The following is a 21629-nucleotide window of genomic DNA, read 5'->3' on the forward strand; positions in this document are numbered from 1 at the left end:
GTGTATACACACACACACACACACACATATATATATATACATACATACACACACACATATATATATACATACACACACACACACACACACACATGGAGCTGATGAAAGACTTTTAGCAAGGAAAATAAACAAATTTAAAGTTAGAAAGTTCACATCCATCCTCAGTCTGCAAGCAGCAAATTTAAGTAAGCTCTTTTAGCAATCCAAGGTAAACAGTTTCATCTGTCTTGTAACAGCAGTGAAAATGACAGAGTGAAGCTGTTGGCATTGGGATATTAGGAAGATCACAGAGTAAGAAATGATTCTTAGATTGATTATGTGGATAGATTGCTGAATGATGATACTCTTTACAATGACAGGGAATTCACAAAGAGGAGAAAATTTAGGTGCAAGGGTGATGAAAGTCAGTTTGGCACTAATTTTCTTTCACAACTCTTGTTAATAAAGTCTATGTGATAAAATTATCAGACCTGTACACAATACAGACAGAGCTGTCCTTTTAAAATTTGCCATATTATTTCCAGCCTTCTGTTCAGAACACTTTGATGGTTAATTTTGATTTTCAACTTGATTGGCTTGAGAAATGCCTAGGAAATTAATAAAGCACACTTTCCCATATTTCTGGGTAGGTCATGAGGGCATGACCCTTTGTGGATGATAATCTGGTCCCTGGCCTCTTCCTCTTGGGCTCTTCCTGCTTTCTCTGTGCTTCTGGCTACACTCTAGTGAGCTGCTGTCCTTTGCCATGGCCCTTTACCATGATGTTTCTTCCTTGGACCCAACTGATCATGAAGGGAATCCTCTAAGATTGTGAGCCAAAAGAAAGCTTTTATTCCTGAAGTTATGTATGTCAGGTATTTTGTCCCAACAGCTGAAAACTAATATACTTCCCCAATGACTTTGCATCACAGTTGCCCAAACATGATTTATCCCTGGCTGTCTTCTAATCTCATCTTCTAAAAACACTGGTCTGTCATTACACTGTAGCTACAGTGGCTGTTTTACTGTTCTTTAAATATAAGGAGCACTCTGACCTCAGACCTGTATACTTGCTATTTGGTCAAAATATTTCTTCTAAATATTTTTGTGACTTTCTCTCATTTCTTTAATGTCTCTGTTCAGAAGCTTACCACCTCAGCTAACTCTTCATTAGTATTCTAAGTAATCCTTCTCTTGCCTCTGTACTACATTACATGATCAGTTTCTTTAGCATCTGTTTTTAGCATTAGAATGTAGATCTCACGGGGCCAGGGATTTAGCTCAGTGGTTCCACCTGCCTTGCAAGCACAAGGACCTGATTTTGATCCCTGGTACCAAAACAACAACAACAACAACAAAAGAATGTAGCTCTCATGCAAACCATTGATTTCACCTGCCTTAACCTCCAAAACTGCTGGGATGCAGGTTTCTGCCATCACACCTATTCTCAATGAGTGACATTGCTTGGTTATAACTATGTATCTTCAATAATTAGAACAATATCAGGCTGGGGATTTAGCTCAGTGGCACCACGCCTGCCTCACAAGCACAAGGTCTTGAGTTCAATCCCTGGTACCAAAAAAAAAAAAAAAAAAAAAAAAAAAAAAAAAAAAAAAAAAAAAAAAATTAGAACAATATCCAATACATTGGGGTATTTCAGTACAAATAGTACTAAAATACTGCTATACCATTTTTACCACTTCTGTTGGCATGAATTTTATGCATTGTTCTTTTGCTTCATATTTCTATGTGCTATAATTATTTTCATTTTCTTCCTTTTATATTAAGATGTTTTGATTATTAATACAAAGATCTGAGGAATGAGATACAACAATCTTACCCTACCTGTTTCCTAAGGAGTAGTATATCTTAATGTTTCTTCACTGGACATTTGTGCCTCTTGGCAGTGCTGATTTTTCAGTTATCTCTGAGGATTTGATAATGCATGTTGAAGAGATCTCTTCTGTTCATATGTTCAAATAATAAACCAAGCTATTTATTTAAATGTAGGATTTTATGCCAAGACTTCTTATACTTTTTTCTCTGTCAGATATGCCTATCCATCTGTGTTCCTTGACCCCCCATCTCCCCATCATTCTTAAGTTTTATTGCAATCTAATGTATGTACGTAAAAATTGGACACACACACATACCACCACCACATTCAAGATACTTTTAAAATTTTCCTTGTTTTTCTGTGTTTTGTTGTTGTTGTTGTTGTTGCTACTGTTTGATTTGGGGTGGTGTGTGTAGAACACAACATGAGAAATCTTCTAATCTGGGCATATTTCAGGCTTATCTACATTAACAACAAGAAAAATTTTCTGAATTCTACCAATTAAAGCTAATCTCACTTTCCTTTGAATTTTCTTCAGCTACTTTTACCTTTCTGATACATATATAATTATCTATGTCTCATCTATAAGACTATAACCATCAGCAAAGTAGCATCCTGGCTACTTTTTATATTTTCACCGAAACTGACAATGTTTAACATATAGAAAGTAAGCCATAAATTTGGGATGGAAAAATGAAATTAATAGTTGGCTCCTTTATTTGAAAGTTGTGTGTGAGCCAGGCGTGGTGGCGCAGGCCTGTAATCCCAGCACTCGGGAGGCTGAAGCAGGAGGATCACTGTGAGTCCGAGACCAGCCTGGACTACATAGTGAGTTCCAGGTCAGTCTCAACTACATAGTGAGACCCTGTCTCAAAAAAAAGCCAAAGAAAGTTGTGTGTGAGATGTAGTCCTATTATCCCACTGCAGATTGATAGTTAATAACTTAAAAATAGCAAAAATGGGCCAGGGATTTAGCTCAATGGCACAATGCCTGCCCTGTAAGCACAAGGTCCTGAGTTCAATCCCCAGTAACAAAAAGAAAAAAAAAAATCATAAAATCTGTAGTTTTTGCTGATAAAATATTATACATCCATGTATAATTATCAGGCACTACAGAGTGATACAAGGTTGAACCATATGAAATTGCTGTTTTGTAATTCAAAGTCAGTTAAGTATTGACATTTCTATGTGGTTCATCAAAACATACAAAAAATCTCAAATTCTTCATCAACATAAAAGTCAGTAATTCTTAAATATGTAAACCATTTTGTATATTTTGAGTCCACCTTATCTCTTGCCTTCTACGTATTAGGTGCTCAATAAAGAAATTCATTGAATATCTGAAAGCATAGAACTGGCAATAAAAATTCATTAAATGATAGCGTAAAATTGATCTGTAGTCACTGTACATTACCTGTGACAGATAAAATCCCAAGTGAGTTTTAAAAGCTTCCATCATACTTTGACATTTGTGTACATTTTGAATGGAAATAGTTAATAAAAGTAGTATTTCCAAAGAAGTAAATGTCAAAACTGCTGTCATTTCATATAGCAATAAACTAAAGTTGTAGCTTAATTGTAAATAATAGTATTATTTATATGTTTTCTTAAGATTTATATTTTTACATTAGAACTTTACTGAAATAAAATAAGATTTTAAGTTTGGAGGGGGAATATTTATCTTTATTTTTTATTTTTATTAGTACATATTTGCAATTCATTATAATAACATTCCCATGGGGAATTGGTACATATACATAACACATCCTCATTCTTTTTATGTGCCCTTCTCATCTGGAAGGGGAATATTCATAAAAGCGTTTGTAATATGTCTTATGCAAACACCAAGTTCAAGCTAGTGTCCTTATTAGTAAAGCATAAGTAGAAAAGTGTTTGTGGCTACTTGATAGTATAAATTGGTGTCCAAAAACTTCAGTGAACTCTTTGAGCCTGTTCTTGGTATGAAATCTAAATATTTTATTAAAGAGTAAAATCTGGAGCCAGTGATTTAGCTCAGTGGTTCTGCTGCCTGCCTCGCAAGTGCAAAGTCCTGAGTTCAATCCCTGGTACCAAAAAAAAAGAAGAAGAAGAAGAAGAAGAAAATCTGGCTACAAGCTTCTGTCTTTCTTTCTTTCTGAACCAATTTTATTTATTTATTTATTTATTTATTTATTTGGGTTTTTTAAAATAAATTTTATTTTATCCCATTCCCCCCAAGCCCCTTTCCCTCCCTATGTACAAAAGCTTTGTTTCAGTTTTTTCCTATTTTTACTTTTTTTCTTACAGTCTCCTTAAATGACTGACTAGTGATTAAGAAAGAAATGGAAGTTAAACTTTGTAAATTTGCAAATTATTTTTTTCTCCATGGTATGTTAATATGAGTTTGGTATTTCACCAATTATGTCACAGCTCACTTTTCTTCCAGTTACATAAAAGTAAAATTACCACTTTACCACACATATCTCCATCCACTTTTAATGAGTATCATATAGTATATGTGTGTGTTTGATTTTTTAAAATTATCCTGCCCAAATATTTCTTATCTCAAGTTTTGGTTTTCAGTCGCCTGCAGTATAGAGGTTGATTATATGCTATTTTATTTCCAAGTTGAGGGAAAAATATGTATATATGTGTATACATATATACCCAACAGGAGTAGTATCTGGCAGTTAATAAGTTTTCAATAAATTCTGACTTTTAAAAAATTACTTTATTGATAAAAGTCAAGATGCTTAAATAATATGTAAGGATTGACCTTCCTTGTGCATAATTACTTCTTAACTTTAATGCTCAGTTTTGTCTTTTATTTCTTCACAAATTTAGTGATTTAAGACAACACAATAAAGATAAATTTGAGTCATTTGTAGAAAAATGAATGCACCTTGAGACTCCAGTGGTAAGTGAAATAAATGAGACACACAGCCTTAAATATCACATCGTTTCTCTTATGAGAAACCCAAAATATAAATAAAGAGCTAAATAAAAGATAACAGGAAGTAGGAAGATCTTTCTCACATCGAAGGAGATCAAGAAATGGAGGGAGGGATGGGAAAGGGAATGAAAAAGGAATTAAGATGTGTTATGTACATGTACAATTCCACATAAAGAATGTAAACATTAAATAACAAAACAGTACTAATGAAAAAAATGCAGATTTATTGTTAGTTTTTGCAATTATTTTGTCTGAAATAGATCTCACTGAGCTAAAATCAGGGTATTAGCAGGTCAGTGTGCCCTACTGAAGGATTCCAAGGATGATATTTCCTTGCCTTTTCTAACTTTTGGAGGCCGTCTGCCTTTGCTGGCTCATGATCCTTTTCTGTCTTCCAGGCCAGTCAATAGTGAGTGAGTCCAGTTTTCTCTTATAGTATCACTTCTGCCTCTGTCTTATACATTTGAGGACCCTTTGATTACATTGAGTATACATCTATAACCCAGGATAATCTATATTTTGAGGTCAGGAGATTAACAATCTTATTTCCCTTTGCTACTTTAAATCCTCTTTGTCATGTAAGGTAACATTAACAGGGTTCTGGGATTAGAAGATAGACATCTTTAAAGAGTGAGCTATTATTTAGCCTACTGCAGTTCCTGTCATCTACATTCAGTGTTAAGGAACTAAATAAAGGTGTGGATACAACATTGTTTCACTTAATTTGCAACCTTTGTTGAAATCTTGGTTTTGTTGAGAAAAGGTCTCTGTGTAATTCAGTCTGTCTTTGAACTCACTGTGTGCCCCAGACAATCCTCCTGCCTCCTGCCTAAGTGCTGGCTATGTTGAAATGTTAAGAGATGACAGAAGTTTAACTTTCTCTTCAGCTTTATTGAGGTTGCTTATTTTTGATATTCAAAAATTTGTTATCATCTGGGCAAGGGATTTGACTCAGTGGAGCCGCCACCTACGTTGCAAACACCAAGTCTCAAGTTCGATTGTGGGGTGGGGGTGAGGGTGAGGGTTATATTGTTAACATACTGTTTTATATTTTTCTTTTTTAAGCAAAATTTAAATGAACACAAATACTATACTGTCTGTGATTAACTATTTTATAAATTTGCCTTCATAATGAGGTTTCTTCTGAGTTGGAGAGTTATCAGAATAAAGGAAAATTCATTGTATTTTACTTTTATAAAGCAAAGGCAAGAGAAAATTAGAAATGTAAGTTTGTATATGGCTTTTTGAGACAGGGTCTCACTATGTAGTTGAGACTGACCTGGAACTCACTATGTAGTCCAGGCTGGTCTCGAACTCATAGCGATCCTCCTGCCTCAGCCTCCTGAGTGCTGGGATTCGCCACCATGCCCGGCCAAATTTTTTTTTTGAGACAGGGTTTCACTATGTAGTTGAGACTGACCTGGAACTCACTATGTAGCTAGCCCAGGCTGGTCTGAAACTCACAGTGATCCTCCTGCCTCAGCCTCCCGAGTGCTGGGATTATAGCCATGTGCCACCACGCCCGGCTGTGGATGTGGTTTGTTTTTAAATAGTAATAAGATTCAAGCAACCTTTGGTATCAACAGATGAATAAATTGTGTAATACACATATACATATATGAAATGAAATAAACCAGACAAAGAAATAAAAATACTATATGAGTGCACTTATATGTGGAATATTAAAAGTTAAATAAATAGAAAGTCTAGAATGGTAGTTACCAGGGGTAAGAAGGAAAAGAAATGGGGATGAGCAAGTTACAGGATGATTAAGTCTGGAGATATAACACGTAGTATGAGGACTATAATATTGTGTACTGAAGATTTGTTAAAAGTGTATTTCAAGTACCCTTAATACACACATGCATAAAGAGGGTACTATGGAAGATGATAGATAAATTTGTAATAAATATATATATATTGGAGAGAAACAGACCACTAAAAAAATGTACATATACTTCAGTTTGCCATACTAATAAATACCTGGGTGCTAATGGCCAACATTTTGAGAACCTCTTGGAACTATAGAAGCCAAAGGTAACTTGTATTAATCTCATGATGTCTCAGTAAATTCAGTATTAAGATAAGGTTTACTTATTCTGAGATCAGATAAGATCAGATGCATTCAGAGTGGTATGGCCAAAGACTTGGGTTTTTTTCTCTCAGATAATCTTACCTAATGAAGTTGTTTTTCTCAGTTTTCTTCCTCTTAAATTTGATGGTTTTGTTGTTGTTATTGTTTTTTGGTAAGTATATCTGAAAATTACATATTACAATTCTTTTAATGCCATTTTCCATTTGCTGATACATCAGTTGATCTTTTTAGAAGATATGAAAATGTTTTATTTGTCCCTTTTTTTGCTTACTTTTCAAACTTTTTTTTTAATAGGATCGGAAACTCCATGGTACTGCTCAGCAGCTGCTCCAGGACAGCAAGACAAAAATAGAAGTCATACGAATGCAGATTCTTCAGGCAGTCCAGACCAATGAATTGGCTTTTGATAATGGTGATGGAATAGACATAAACTGACAATATTTTATGGGCACAGAGTGCTAACTCATTCTCGTGTAGGATAGAGTGCTTCAAATTAAGAGAGAGAAAGTATTATTATTTTCTTTTATCTTGAGAGTTATGCTTTCAGATTTTGGCCCTAATATTTCAGGAAGATACTGATCAAGAATATATTTCCAGGCACAGGGATTTAGCTCAGTGGCACTGTGTCTGCCTTGCAAGTGCAAGGTCCTGAGTTGCATCTGTGGTACCAAAAAAAAAGGAGTCTATTTCCTATGCTAGTGTGGTAGTGTGAGGCTGAGGCAGAAGATCACAAGTTCAAGCCCACCCTGGGCAACTTAGCAACTAACTCTGTGAGACTGTTTCAGAATATAAAAACTAGAAGGAGCTGACAATGTAGATCAGTGAAGAGGCCCTGGGTTTAATTCCCAGAAACACAAAAAAGGAAAAAAAAAAAGTGTGTTTCTTTATTTTACGAATTGGGGCGGGGGGTTGAAGCCAGGGCCTCACCCATATTAGGCAGGTGGTCTGCTGCTGAGCTATATTCCCAGCCCTTTTTAAATTTTTTTATTTTAGAAAGAGTCTTGCTAAACTACCCATAAGAGCTCTTGCCTCAGCCCCCAAATTAGATTATACATGTGAGCCACTACACCTGGCTATATATTCATTTATATAAACTTCTAATTGTCTTTTAAAAATGTGTTGCCTGTTTAAAAGTATTGTTTTGTCTTTCTGGTTTTTTTTTTGTTTTGTTTTGTTTTTTTAAGCAGGGGTTAATTCTAGAGGGAATCTACAGCTAGTTGACAAAAGTAGAAGCAGAAACTATTCTTGTTCCTGGGTATCTTTGGGAGATTATTCCAAGACACTAATGGATACTCAAGTCTTTTATATAAAAATATAAAATGGCGTGGTATTTCTCTATAATATATGCACATCCTCACGCTTTAATACCTCTAGATTACCTGTCATACCTAATACAATGGAAACACTTTGCAGATAGTTGTTGCACTGTATTGTTTGAGGAATATTGACAAGAGAAAAAGGTTTATCACAGAGGTCCAATTTTTCCCCAAATATTATTGAATTTGGAGGGCCAGGGATTTAGCTCAGTGGTTCTGCCACCTGCTTTGCAAGCATAAGGTCCCAAATTCAGTCCCCAGTACCAAAAGAAAAAAACAAAACAAAAGTCTGTTTAGGGCCAAGGATTGGAATTCGATCCCCAGTAACAAAAAAAAAATTGAATTTCGGTTAGTCAGATCATCTTGGAACTCACAGATATAGAGAACCAACTGTGTTTTGGTCTCATAGCAGTTCGAAATTCTGTTTTGTAGATTTATAATTTACATATATAATGGCTAAAATGGAAGGCCTTACATCTCAACCTGTGTCTATTTTTACTTTAGTATTTATTGATTTAAGGACCTCCTTTTTTGATTGATTGATTAATACTGGGAATCGAATTCAGGGCCTTGCACTTGCCAGACAGGTGCTGTGCTGTTCAGCTACATCCCTGACCCAAGAACCAACTTTTATTTATTTGTGTGTGTATGTATGTATGTATGTATGTATTTATTTATTTTTTTATTTTTTGGTACCAGGGATTAAACTCGGGTCCTTGTGCTTGCAAGGCAGGCAGCAGAACCACTGAGCTAAATCCCCAGCCCAAGAACCAACTTTTGATGTCATAGGAATTAATTTCTTTTCATAGTTTTCAATCACTATGTGTTAGAAAGTCAAATAAATGCTTCAATTAATGTTCGCTCTTTTTTTCCCCTCTCTAGCAAAACCTGTGATAAGCCCTCTTGAACTTCGAATGGAAGAATTAAGGCATCATTTTAGGATAGAGTTTGCAGTAGCAGAAGGTGCAAAGAATGTAATGAAATTACTTGGCTCAGGAAAAGTAACAGACAGAAAAGCACTTTCAGAAGTAATTTTAAATATTTTAGTTTGTTTATTAAATATATTATGTAAACAATGTGATTATCTAAATGACAATAATTATCTTTTCCCTTGAAAGGCTCAAGCAAGATTTAATGAATCAAGTCAAAAGTTGGATCTTCTAAAGTATTCATTAGAGCAAAGATTAAATGAACTTCCCAAGAATCATCCCAAAAGCAGTATTATTATTGAAGAGCTTTCACTTGTTACATCACCAACACTAAGTCCACGGCAAAGTGTGATATCTACACAAAACCAATATAGTACACTATCCAAACCAGCAGCCTTAACAGGTATGTAGTGCGCAGCCTTTTTTTAAAATACAAATTTTTTCTGCATCTGGTTCTGGATTGATACTTAGAACAAGCCATTAGAGAAATGCAAATCAAAATATTGCTAAGATTCTGTCTTAACTGCAGAAAGAATGGGTATCATCACAAACTGAAAAACCAGAAATGCTGTCATGGTTTAGGGGGAAAGAGAACCTTTTCTACAACCACTGTGGATAATGAATATAGAGATTCTTCAAAAAAATTAAAAGTACAAATTCCATTTGACCTAGCAAGACCTCTTCTGTCTTTGTTTAAGTTATCATATTGCAGCATACCCACCAGCATATGAGTGGATAAAGAGGATGGGGTGTATATACACAATGGAATACTATTCAGCCACGTAGAAGAATAAATTTGAGTCATGTATAGGAAAATAGATGCACCATGAATCCATAATGCTAAGCAAAATAAATTAGACATACAAGCTTAAATATTGCATGCTTTCTCTTATATGAGAAACTCAAAGTATAAAAATAAAGAACAAAATAAAAGACAATAAGAAACAGGGAGACAGCCTGGTGCGGTGGCACATGCCTCTAATCCTAGTACTCGGGAGGCTAGGGAAGGGGAGGATTGCTGTGAGTTCAAGACCATACTGAGCTACATAGTGAGTTCTAGGTCAGTCTCAACTACATAGACCCCGTCTCAAAAAACAAAAAAAAAAACAGAGATGTACCTTTTGCAGACAAGAGGGGAACCTAGTGATAGTGAGAGGGAAGAAGAGGGAAGAGGTAGTAAAAAGGACTAAGATGCCATATGTATAGGTATCAACTCACCAGAATCAGTATATTCATTATCACAAACATGTACTAAGAAAAAATTATTTGAGGGGACAAAAAGTACATAGATTTCTAAAAATTATGGTAATATTTACATAAAATGTATAACTATTTTACAGTATTCAATCCAGAGTCATTTAGTATATTTTTGATGTTGTACAGCCAATGCAGTTCTAAGCACTTAGATTACCCAGAAAGGAAACCAATACACATTAATTGCCCGCTCACTCCCCCTTCTTCCCAGACCCTGACAATTACCAGTTGGCTTTTTATCTCTCTGTGTTTGCCTATTCTAGATAATTTTACTTAAATGAGATTAAATAATCTGCAGTCTTTTTGTATCTAGTTTATTTCACTTAGTATACTGTTTTCAAGTTTCATTCATGTGATAACATGATTACTTTATTACTTCTTATGGCTGAAAAATAATTCCATTTCATGGGCACATACCACATTTTTTCAATTTGTCAGGACATTTGGGTTCTGTTACTTGACCCTTTGAATTTTTAACTATTTGACTACTTTTTGAATAATGTCACTCTTAACATTTCTATGCAAGTTTTTGTTTGAATACTTCTTTTAAATTTTGGAGGGTATATACTATACTAGGAATATAATTATGAGGTTATATGGTAACTATGAACATTTTTGAGAAACCATTAAACTTTGTTCATAGACACTGTATGTTTGTTTATATTTCAGTTTCTCTGCCTCATCACCACCACTTACAGTAGTAGTAGTAGTAGTAATCACTAGTGTTTCTTGGAACTGTCCATATCTTCCTTCTGTTATGTAAATTTTTGTTTTTTATATTTTGATGCTCTGTAAGATATATTATGTTTGTAATTGTTATATTTTGTTGACGGATTGGCTCTTTTATTAACTTATGATGTCCTTTATCTCATAACAAACTTGATTTAAAGTCTATTTTGTCTGATATTAGTGTAACCATCTCTGCTCTTTTGCTTATTATTTGCATTGAATATCATTTCCTGTTATTTCATTTTCAGTTTATTTATGTATTTGTATGTCAGTCTTTTTAAATGGCATATAATTGATTCAGATTTATTCTTTTTCGCTGGTCTCTTTTAATTGAGTATTTTCATCCATTTACATTTAAGGTAAATACTGATAAGATTCAATAAATTTTGATGCTAACTACTGGTTAAATTTTCCTGACTTATGGAACAGTCCCTTAAAAGATTGTCGTGACTTCAGATAGAAGTTACAGGCTTGAAGTTCCCTGGTCAACAGCACTTATGACCAACTGGTTTTAAATTTCAAAATGTCTACTGTTACTTCACTGGAACAACTCAGAACTTAGGAAAGCACTATACTTAATATAGTAATCACCTTACAAAGGATACAAAGTAGAACCAGTCAAAAAGAAAAAAACACATAGGGCAACCCGTAGAAGTGTCTTAAACATAAAGCTTTTGTGTCCTTAGGTTTCATCACCCTCCCACCACTCCAATGTCTTATCAACTAGGACATTCACTTACACTTCAGATGTCCTAAAGTTTTTGTTGTTGTCACTTTTGCTTTGGTGGTTTTTTGTTTGGTTTGGTTTGGTTTGGTCCTGGGGATCAAACTCTGGACCTTGCACTTTCGAGGCAGGTAGTGGAACCACTGAGCTAAATCCCTGGCCCAGGTGTCCTAAGTTTTTGCTGGGACTTCATTATTATATAAATGTGATTGAATGAGTCATTGCCATGCAATGAATCTAATCTCACTTTCTTGTCCTACTCTGGAAGTCAGGAGGTCAGGGTGATATATGAGCCTTAAAACCTTAACTCCCTAATGATGTGATTAGTCTTTCTAATGTGACCATCCCCGTCCTGGAACTGGGTTTCTGCCATGAGTCACTTTTTTAGGATAAGCTTGAGTATGGTCTGGGGGTCCAACTATGAATAATACAGACCACTACTATCACTGGCGACAATTCTGATAGTTTAGAGTCTCCTTTACCCAAACCCAGGACAAAACGCAGCAAAATTCTTTTGAACAAAAAAAGTTTCTGCTATTTTGCTGTATTCTATAAATAAATGTTATCCCTCCTCCAAATTCTTATGATTCTATCTTTTGTGTCTGTTTGAATTTTTGTAGTCCTTTTTTTATCCTTTGGTTTCTGTTTTAGGTTCATAGGGGAAGAAAAAACAAAGTGTAAAGATTCTTCATGAACCCTGTTTCCACATATGCAGTGCCTCCCTCTCACCATCATTGTCTTGCACCAGATTGATAAATTTTTTTATAAGTGCTGAATTTTTACATAGTTATCATTCAAGTTCCACAGTTTACCTTAATATTCACTCGGTATTATATGTTTTATAGGTTTTGCTGAACAGTGACATAGAACCACCATTATAGTTTCACTGATGTAAAAGTCCTCTGAATTCTCCCTATTCTTCCTCCATTCCCCCAACCTTTCAAGCCTTGGGAACCTCTGTTTCTGTACTTTTGCTTTTTCCAAAATACACTTGGAATCATACAGTACGCAGTCATTTCAGTAAATTTGCTTGCCTTACGTGGCCTGAAGCTCATGTCTTTTCAGCATGGAATAATATTCCTTCATCTGAATGTACCACTTATCCACTCACCTACTGAAGGACATGTGCTGAAGGACTTGCTTCCAGGTTTTTGCAGTTATGAGTAAAGCTACTGTAAATATCATAGGCAGCTCTAAGTTCTTTATTTTCTTAGTGACTACCCTGGTGATTACAACTAACAAAAATGAAATAAACACAAGTTACAAACCAATACTATATGCACTTATGTTTTTAGTCTTTTGGGGTTGTTTTTGTTTTTTGAATTAAAGTCTCTATAATTTGCCTAGTTGGCTAGCGTCAAACTCAAGATTCTTTTGCCTCAGCCTTCTGCGTAGCTAGGATTGCAGGTGCACTGCAGTGTAACTGGCTTGTAGTTTGTCTGTTGTTTTTTTCTTCAGGTTCAAATCACTGTCTATTGTCCTTTCATTTGAATCTTGCATTTCTTCTGAGCAGGTCTCCTGGTGAAAGCTAGACTTGTTTTTATTTAGGAATTTTAATTTTTCCCACCTTTTTGAATGATGGTTTTTGTTTTATATGCAATTCCTGGTTAGTAGTTATGCTACACCCCCTCCCCTTCAGCACTTTAGAAGTAGCCTACTCCCATATGTTTTTTGATGAGAAACCAACTGCAGATCCCTTGTGATCCCATGTATTACTTTTCTCTTGCTTCTTTCTGGACTCTTGTCTTTGGCTTTTCACAGTTTGATTATAATGTGTCTTAGAGTGGATCTCTGACTTTATCATATTTAGAGACTTTGAGCTTCTTGATATGTGGTTCTTTCATCAAGTTTGGGGAGTTTCAGCTGTTCTTATTTCCATCTCTTTGGAACTTACATTTTTCTTTTTTGATATGTATATAGTTTCCCACATTTCATTTACTCGGTTTTTCTTCATACTCTTTTCTTTCCCTCCTAAGACTGCATAATACAACTGAAATACTGCTGCTGCCTCTTTTGCTCCTGCTGGTGCTTCTCCCCACCCCTGCTATAACATGAGTATTCATGTATCACTGTACTATGATGTCTTTAACTTTTTCAGGAAAACACGTAGAAAGGGGATACCTGAGTCAAATGGAATTTCTGATTTTAGTCTTTTGAGAAATCTCTGTATTGATTTCCATACTAATTGTACTGGTGTACATTGTCTCTTATTATCTGAGTTTTACCATCTTTTGGCTTAGCACTGAACATATTGTTGGTGCACAAGAACTTCTGAATGATTAATTAAAAGATGATTTGAAAATTTTGGAAATATTATATTTTTAGAAAAGCAGGAAAGCCATGTTTTAGAAATTCAACTGATAATGGCTGGATTTTTTTTCCATTTTGTATTCCAATATGCTCCTCCCCTTAATTCTTGAACTTTAACTTCTTTTTAATTCTTTCTTCTACTCCAAATTCCCTTACTGAACTGTATTCAAAGTGATATAAGTCATCATTCTAAAAAATATGTACAATTCTTAAGACATTTTAATTTAAAAATATTTTAAAATTTTCTTTAAGCTCCTACTAGATCATAAGTAAAATGTGAAGTATTTAGTAAGAGATACAATACTTATAGTAATAAAGGGTTAGATATGATAAAAGATAACCATTGATAAATAGAACATTTTCTGTTCTGAATTTTTCACTGCGTGCAATAATTTATGATTTATCTCAGTTGGTTCCTCTTGTGGATATATGATTATAATGAAATTTGTAAATTTGTTGCTACTTTGATAAAAGATATAATTCAATTTTTGTTCTATATTGTGAGAAATTTACCAGCTTTTATGTGATTTTTTTAAAAATTAAATGTTCCTGAATTGTACTGAGATGTAACGGTGAATTAGTACAATAGCTATTAAAATAGTTTTTTCCAGACAATTGAAATAAATAAAAAGCATTTACTTGTTCTAATATAATTCATAGCTGCAGCTTATGAATACAAACATTTACTTCCCAGATTTTCTTGTTTTAAAAATTTCATATTGTGGGTTATGAAAGTAAAGAATGTAGTATAAAGCTGTTTCTAATGTGGTTATATGCAGTTGCAATTATGTCACCTTATAAAAGAAAGAAACTTCTAGATGTTTAATAAAGATTTTAACTCCCTCCAGATTTTTTTTTCTAAATGAAAACAGGTGGTAAGCATTGTCATGTTCTGATATATTGAAATTACTGAAATATTTAATAAGATACCAATGTTTGAAGTAGTAGCCAGATGTTTTCAGTTTCCCCAGGATGACTTTTACAGCTGAGCATTTAGTGTGGAAGTAAGCAAGTTGCTAGTTTACTGTCAACAAGAAAGGCAAATAAAACAAAAACATAACGAGTTGTTTCTTTTCAACTAAAGTAAAAATGATACCATTATATTTAATCTGTTTTATCACTTTACAGTAAGATTTTCACAGCCTACCAAAAAATGGGAAAGATTGAAGTTGAAACTGTCTTCCCACTTTTAACATCTTTATTGAGGTATAATTTACATTCCGTAGAAATCACCCATTTTAAGTGTGCATTTTTTATATTTTAGGAAGTGTAAGTAAACCATTGTCACAAATACCCACTTTTTAGAGCAATTTTCTTAAAGTGTAATTGATAGACAATAAACTACATATATTTAAAGTATGTAGTCTTGCTTCCATTGTTTCCAATGGGAAATCTGTTGCTATCCTTATCTCTGTTTCTTTGTGAATAAGTGCTTTTTTCTTGTGCTTTTAATGTTTTCTGTTTATCACTGGTTTTAAGAAATTGAATTATTACTGGCTTTTGTGTTTTACTTCTATTTGTTGGATTTGAACTGTAGTTTTCACCAAATTTGAAGAATTCTTAAGTCATATATATTTGGGCCTTATTGTCTGCTTTTCATCAGGAACTTCCGTTACACATATACGGGCTACTTGGAGTTATATTCACATGTGCATTAGTCTTTTTTAATCTCAATCTGGTTTTTTTATCATTCTTATTGTTGTTCTTTCAACCTCACTTTTTCTTTTGCAACATTTAACCTGTCACCAACCCATTCACTGTATTATTGTTATTTTTGTTTTAATTACAGCCTAATAGTATACACCTGTAATCCCAGCACTCTGGGAAGCTGAAACAGGAGGAATGCAAGTTCATTGCTAGACTGGGCGCCATAGCCACTTAGCAAGATCTTGTCTCCAAATAAAAAAGGACAGGGACCGTAGTTCAGTGAGAAGGCCCTAGGTTTAATCTCCATACCACAGAAACAGAAATCTCAGATGTTGTCTTTTTTATCTCTGGATATTTGGTTTGAGTCCTTTTTTTTTTTTCCATGTCTGTTCAACTTTTGAACAAATGGAATATTGTTATAATGGGCGTTTGAATATCCTTTTTTGGTTTGTTCAGTGTTTTTTGGGTACCGAGGATCAAACTCAGGACTGTTGCAATTGAGAGGCAGGTGTGATGCCACTGGGCTAAATCCCCAGCCCATAAATATCCTTTTCTCTAAATACTAACATCTGGGGCTGGGAATTTAGCTCAGTGGTTCCACTGCCTGCCTTGCAAGCACAAGGCCCTGAGTTCAATCCCCAGTACTAAAAAATTTTTATTCTCATTGAGTTTATTGATACATTTTAGGTATACGGTATAGTTACATTCATCGGGATCTTGCACCTTTACATGACAGGTCTTGGTTCTCGTTTTTTCCCCTTGTCCCTGCCCTCCCTTCACCCCCTCCTCTCCTCCCCCTTTACAAACATTTTATTTCCATTTTTTCATTTTCTCCTATTTTTTTCTTTCCCTTATTACCTTTCTCCTACCCTTCCCACTTTCCCTACTCCTTTAGCCCTTTCTGCCTATTTCACATTTTCAATTATCTCATTAGGATCTTATGTACTATTATAGTTTGTTCACTATTCAGTATTTACACATGTGTGACTTAATTATTTCACTTAGGAGTATATCCTCAATATGTATCCATTTTCCTATGAGTGAATCTAGTTTCTCATTCTTTATGGCTGAGTAGTATTCCATTTATAGAAGAACCACATCTTCTTTATCTAGTTTCCAGCTGATGGGCAAATGGGCTGTTTCCAAGTTTTAGCTATCACAAACTGTGCCACTATAAACATAAGTGCATATATATCACTGTGATATGGTTCTTTTAATTCTTTTGGAAAGATACCTAGCAGAGGGATGGCTGGGTCAAATGGAACCTCTAGTCCTAGCTCTTTGAGGTATCTCCATATTGATTTCCATAGTGGTTTCACCAGTCTTCACTCCCACCAACAATGGAAAAGGGTTCCTTTCTCCCCACAACCCCACCAACATTTGTTATTGGTTGATTTCTTGATAGATAGCAGCCATTCTTTGTGGGGTGAGGTAGAATCTCAGTGTTGTTTTTATCTGCATCTCTCGAATGACCATTGATGTGGAACATGTTTTCATATATTTACTTGTGCTTTGACTACTTTGTCTGAGAAATGTATGTTCATTTCGGATGCCTATTTTTGAATTGGGTCCTTATATTTGAGGGGGCTGATTGTTTGGTTGGAGTTCTTTATATATTCTAGATAATAGTGCTTTTGCTGAGGAACAGCTGGTAAAAACTTTTTCCAACATTGTAGGTTGTCTCTTAGTTCTGTTGATGATTTCTTTTGCAGTGCAGAAGCTTTTTAATAAGATGAGATCCCAGTTTTTGATTCTTTGTTCTAGTTCCTGTGCTACTGAGGATTTGTTCATAAAGTCTTTTCTTATGCCAATGTCTTCAAGAGTTCTGCCTTACTTATCTTCCAGCAAGTTTAGTGTTTCTGTTTTAATATTTAGATCTTTAATCCACTTGGATTTTAATTTAGTGCATGGTGAACAATAAGGGTCTAGTTTTAGTCTTTGGCAGGTAGAGATCCAGTTTTTCCAACACCATTTATTAAAGAGGCTATCTTTCCTCCAGTGGGGATGGTCAGCTCCTTTGTCAAAGATGACGTAGCTGAGTGCATCTGGAGTTGTTTTTGTGTCTTTCAGTCTGTTCCACTGATCTTCAGGTCTGTTTCTTTGCCAGTGCCATGCTGTGCTTATCACAGTGGCTTTGTAGTACAGTTTCAAATTGGGAATTGTTATACCCGCTGCCATGTGTCTGATGCCTAGGATGGCTTTTGCTATTCAAGGTCTCTTACGGTTCCAAATGAGTTTTGGATTCTTTTTTCTAGTTCTGTCCCAGTACTAAAAATTAAAAAAAAAAATTCTTAACATATGTATGAGGCCACTACATTTGTATTAGTGCGTAATACAACAGTAGAAAAAATATGCCTGATATTGTATACTCCTGTAAATACTCTTAAGCTTTTTCTAGGATACATCTACTTAGATATAACTTGATCTTTTGAATATTGCTTATAAGATTAGTTACATGGAACAGTGGTATCACTAAGGGTGATTGTGTTTTACTGCTAGAGCAAGGTTCTTCATTCCTTCCAGTGCCGCATGAATTGAGATTTTTCAGTCCTGTTTGGTGGACACAGATACCGTTCCTACCTGTGTATATTTTATTCTTTTTTATCTTTTCAGGTGGTTTTCTTGTCTCAGATAGTTTCTTTACAAGCAAGTGCTGACTAATAGTTTGATGAAGATGTTATGGGAGAAATCTGAAGATACCAGAGTTCTGTCTCTCGACAACTCTTTGCTTGACCCTATGGACTCTTAGCTGTCTTGTTTGCTCTTATTTCTGACCTTTATTCTGCCTAAGCTCTCCTCCCTGTACTATGTCTTGAAACTCCTAATGACAATAAGCTAGAGCAGTCTCAGGCACCTCTCATGTGTTTCCTGTCTCTCAGAGACCACTGTTCTGCATTGCTTGTCTTTTAATCTCTTCAACATTTTTAAAAATACGTTTTGTCTGATGTTTTTAGTTCTTTAGTTGAGAAACTTTGTTACTACTTCTTTCTTGGAAATTTAAGTCTTTCAGTTATTTTTCAATTAATAGCTATAGGAAAATTATTTTAATTATTTATATTTAATAGGACAACTTTACTAGGAAATACTCCTCCTAAATGTTGTCATTTGCAATAGCTAAAATTTTAATACCACACCATTTTTAATTGTAGTATGCTAAGTTTAGCCCAAATGGTATCAAAAATGTCTCCAGATGGCCTAAGTCATAGTTCCTGATTTTTAATTTGAACACCTTTAGTATTTATTTGCCTGGGGCTGGGGATTTAGCTCAGTGGTTCTACTGCCTGCCTCAAATGTGCAAGGTCCCAAGTTGGATCGCTAAAAAAAAAAAAAAAAAAAAAAAAACTACAGTGTTTATTTCCCTGAGAAGAGTACAGTTATTTCATGCTTGGTTGCAATCTATAATTATTTCACCTTGTCATAATGGAAAGATAATGTGGTAATTTTACATCTCAAATAGAACAGGAACTATTTATGTAAAAAAAAAAACCTATGAAGTCTTTTTCTGTGGTAACTACGTAAGTATGAAGCACAGCAGTTATTCAGATTTCCTTTTTTCTAATTACTGTAGTGTATTTTAGTGTATTATTTAGCTTTATGTTACCCCCTGTGCACTCTATCCATATAATTCTACAATTCTTGCATTAGTTATAGAAATGAGCATTTAGCCACACAAGAAGTTTATGTAACTTATTTTTATGCCCTACAGGCAGCTTTGGGATGTGCTATTTTCTATAAAATTTCTTAAAGTTTTCTGAAAGGTTTTCAGAGTAAAATGGGAAAGTTTATAATTGCTTCACAATCCTCTAGGAGAAAAGGTTTTGTTATTTTAGCAAGTTTTGTTTTTCTATTTTTAAATAGATAGCAGAGACGTGGTTCTATATATTATATATTAAGACTTGCTTTTCTTCTTTGGTATATATTTATGCTAACAGGTACTTTGGAAGTTCGTCTTATGGGCTGTCAAGATATCCTAGAGAATGTCCCTGGACGGTCAAAGGCAGCATCAGTTGCACTACCTGGCTGGAGTCCAAGTGAAACCCGATCATCTTTCATGAGCAGAACGAGTAAAAGTAAAAGTGGAAGTAGTCGAAATCTTCTAAAAACCGATGACCTGTCCAGTTCAGTAACCAGACTTTCTAAGATCATGTAACAAATTAAGGGGAATTTATCACTGGGGACAAAGAATGAAAAATGTCTATGTGGGACAAAACCTTTTAAATTATAATTTCTGTAATGTAATTTGAAAATGTTTATACCTTTTATTGATAGAAAACAAAAAGACAACAGATTTTACTTCATTGATATAAAAGAATGAAAAATTATTTTTATCATTCTTTTTTTGTTTTGTTTGGTTTTGGTTTTGGTTTTTTTGAGTCAGGGTCTCACTATATAGTTGAGACTGACCTGGAACTCACGATGTATCTCAGGCTGGTCTCGAACTCACAACGATCCTCCTGCCTCAGCCTCCCAAGTGCTGGGATTAAAGGTGTGCGCCACCACGCCCAGCTTCTGAGTATCATTCTTTATACCAGGCTGAAGATTCTCAGACTGTGAGACTCTTGATTCTTGTAGAAGTACAATTTGATTCTTGTAATGGTTTAGTGAGACTTTCAAACTAATATTGAAATTTTGGTAATTATGTACTGGGCCAGATGTATGCTGGGATGGCAGTCCAGTAGTCCACTTTGATAGGGGCCAGAGAAAGTAAAATGCAAATAATTTAAGCATTTGGTAATAAATTGTGAGGCAACAAGTTTGATAAATAACATACAGATAGAGGAAAACTAAATGATTGATACTGATACACAAAACATACATTGTGGCAAATTAGTAGTCACTGTTATTTCTTTTATTCATATTTTGTATATGAAATAGTTACTATTTGTGTTTTTATCAAAGGATTATTTGGGAGGTTCTAATGGGTTTATATATATGTCTATTCAAGATTGAAAAGCTTCAATATTGTTATGAAAAACTTTATTTTCAAAGACTTGAGATTTTTATTGCTAATAGTGTTCTTTGTATTTTTAAGCAAGTTTATAAATTTAATTACAGATGATGTCTGTGCTGTTTTGAAGCTAGACAATACTGTGGTTGGTCAAACTAGCTGGAAACCTATTTCCAATCAGTCATGGGACCAGAAGTTTACACTGGAACTAGACAGGGTAAGATGAGAAACTTTTTACTGAAATTTTCATTAGATTTTGAATTTATCTTGAAAGTATTATTTTTTAGAAGAATTTTAAGTTATTCTTAAGAAAAATAAAAGAACTTAGAAAGAATTCTTGGCATTTTCAGCCAAGGTAAATCTACGTTAAGGTACAGCTGAATATCAGGTGCAGTAGCTTCCATTTGTAGTAATTTGAAAATGTACAGTTTATCTTAACTAGAAAAATCCAACAGCCAAATGAAATTCAATACCGAAATATATTTATTTTAATAATAGAAAACCTAAGCACTAAAGTCATTCTCTCCAGCCACTGTTTGTACATTATCATATCAAAACTGCATTTGGAAATTCTTATTCAGTCACTCAGTCTTTTCATGAATGATCAAGATGCAAGATGTATGTGTACCAGTTCCCCAAGATGAATGTAATTATTATGTATTATGAACATATACTAGTAAAAAAAATTTTAAGTAAATGAAATACCAATCTTTGACTATAGTACCCACTAAAATTTAACTAAGTGCACAGTACATTTAAATGCACAGTGATGATGATTGATTGGTCACTTAATTGGTACTCGGGATCAAACCCAGAGAGAACTGTGTTCCCAGCTCTTTTATTTTGAGACAAGATCTTGCCAAGTTGCCCCAGGCTGGCTTAAAACTTTTGATCCTCCTGCTTTTACTTCCTGTGTAGTGAAAATTATA

General features: G+C 34.5%; 1 protein-coding gene across 3 annotated transcripts in view; it reads left to right on the plus strand.

Moving 5' to 3' along the window:
* Pkn2 (protein kinase N2) overlaps positions 1-21629 on the plus strand; it is a 74243-nt gene that overhangs the window by 15337 nt on the left and 37277 nt on the right. For 2 of the 3 annotated variants that reach the window (XM_010636670.3, XM_010636671.3), the window contains exons 3-7: positions 7138-7255; positions 9042-9187; positions 9278-9491; positions 19685-19870; positions 20808-20917. In XM_010636670.3, the coding sequence (XP_010634972.1) occupies positions 7138-7255; positions 9042-9187; positions 9278-9491; positions 19685-19870; positions 20808-20917 (774 nt within the window). The remainder of the gene's footprint in view (positions 1-7137; positions 7256-9041; positions 9188-9277; positions 9492-19684; positions 19871-20807; positions 20918-21629) is intronic. The other variant, XM_033758175.1, reaches the window with a different exon arrangement.

The sequence above is a fragment of the Fukomys damarensis genome, unplaced genomic scaffold (assembly GCF_012274545.1).
Source record: "Fukomys damarensis isolate Sample0158 unplaced genomic scaffold, DMR_v1.0_HiC HiC_scaffold_33, whole genome shotgun sequence".
Classification (NCBI taxonomy): Eukaryota; Metazoa; Chordata; class Mammalia; order Rodentia; family Bathyergidae; genus Fukomys; species Fukomys damarensis.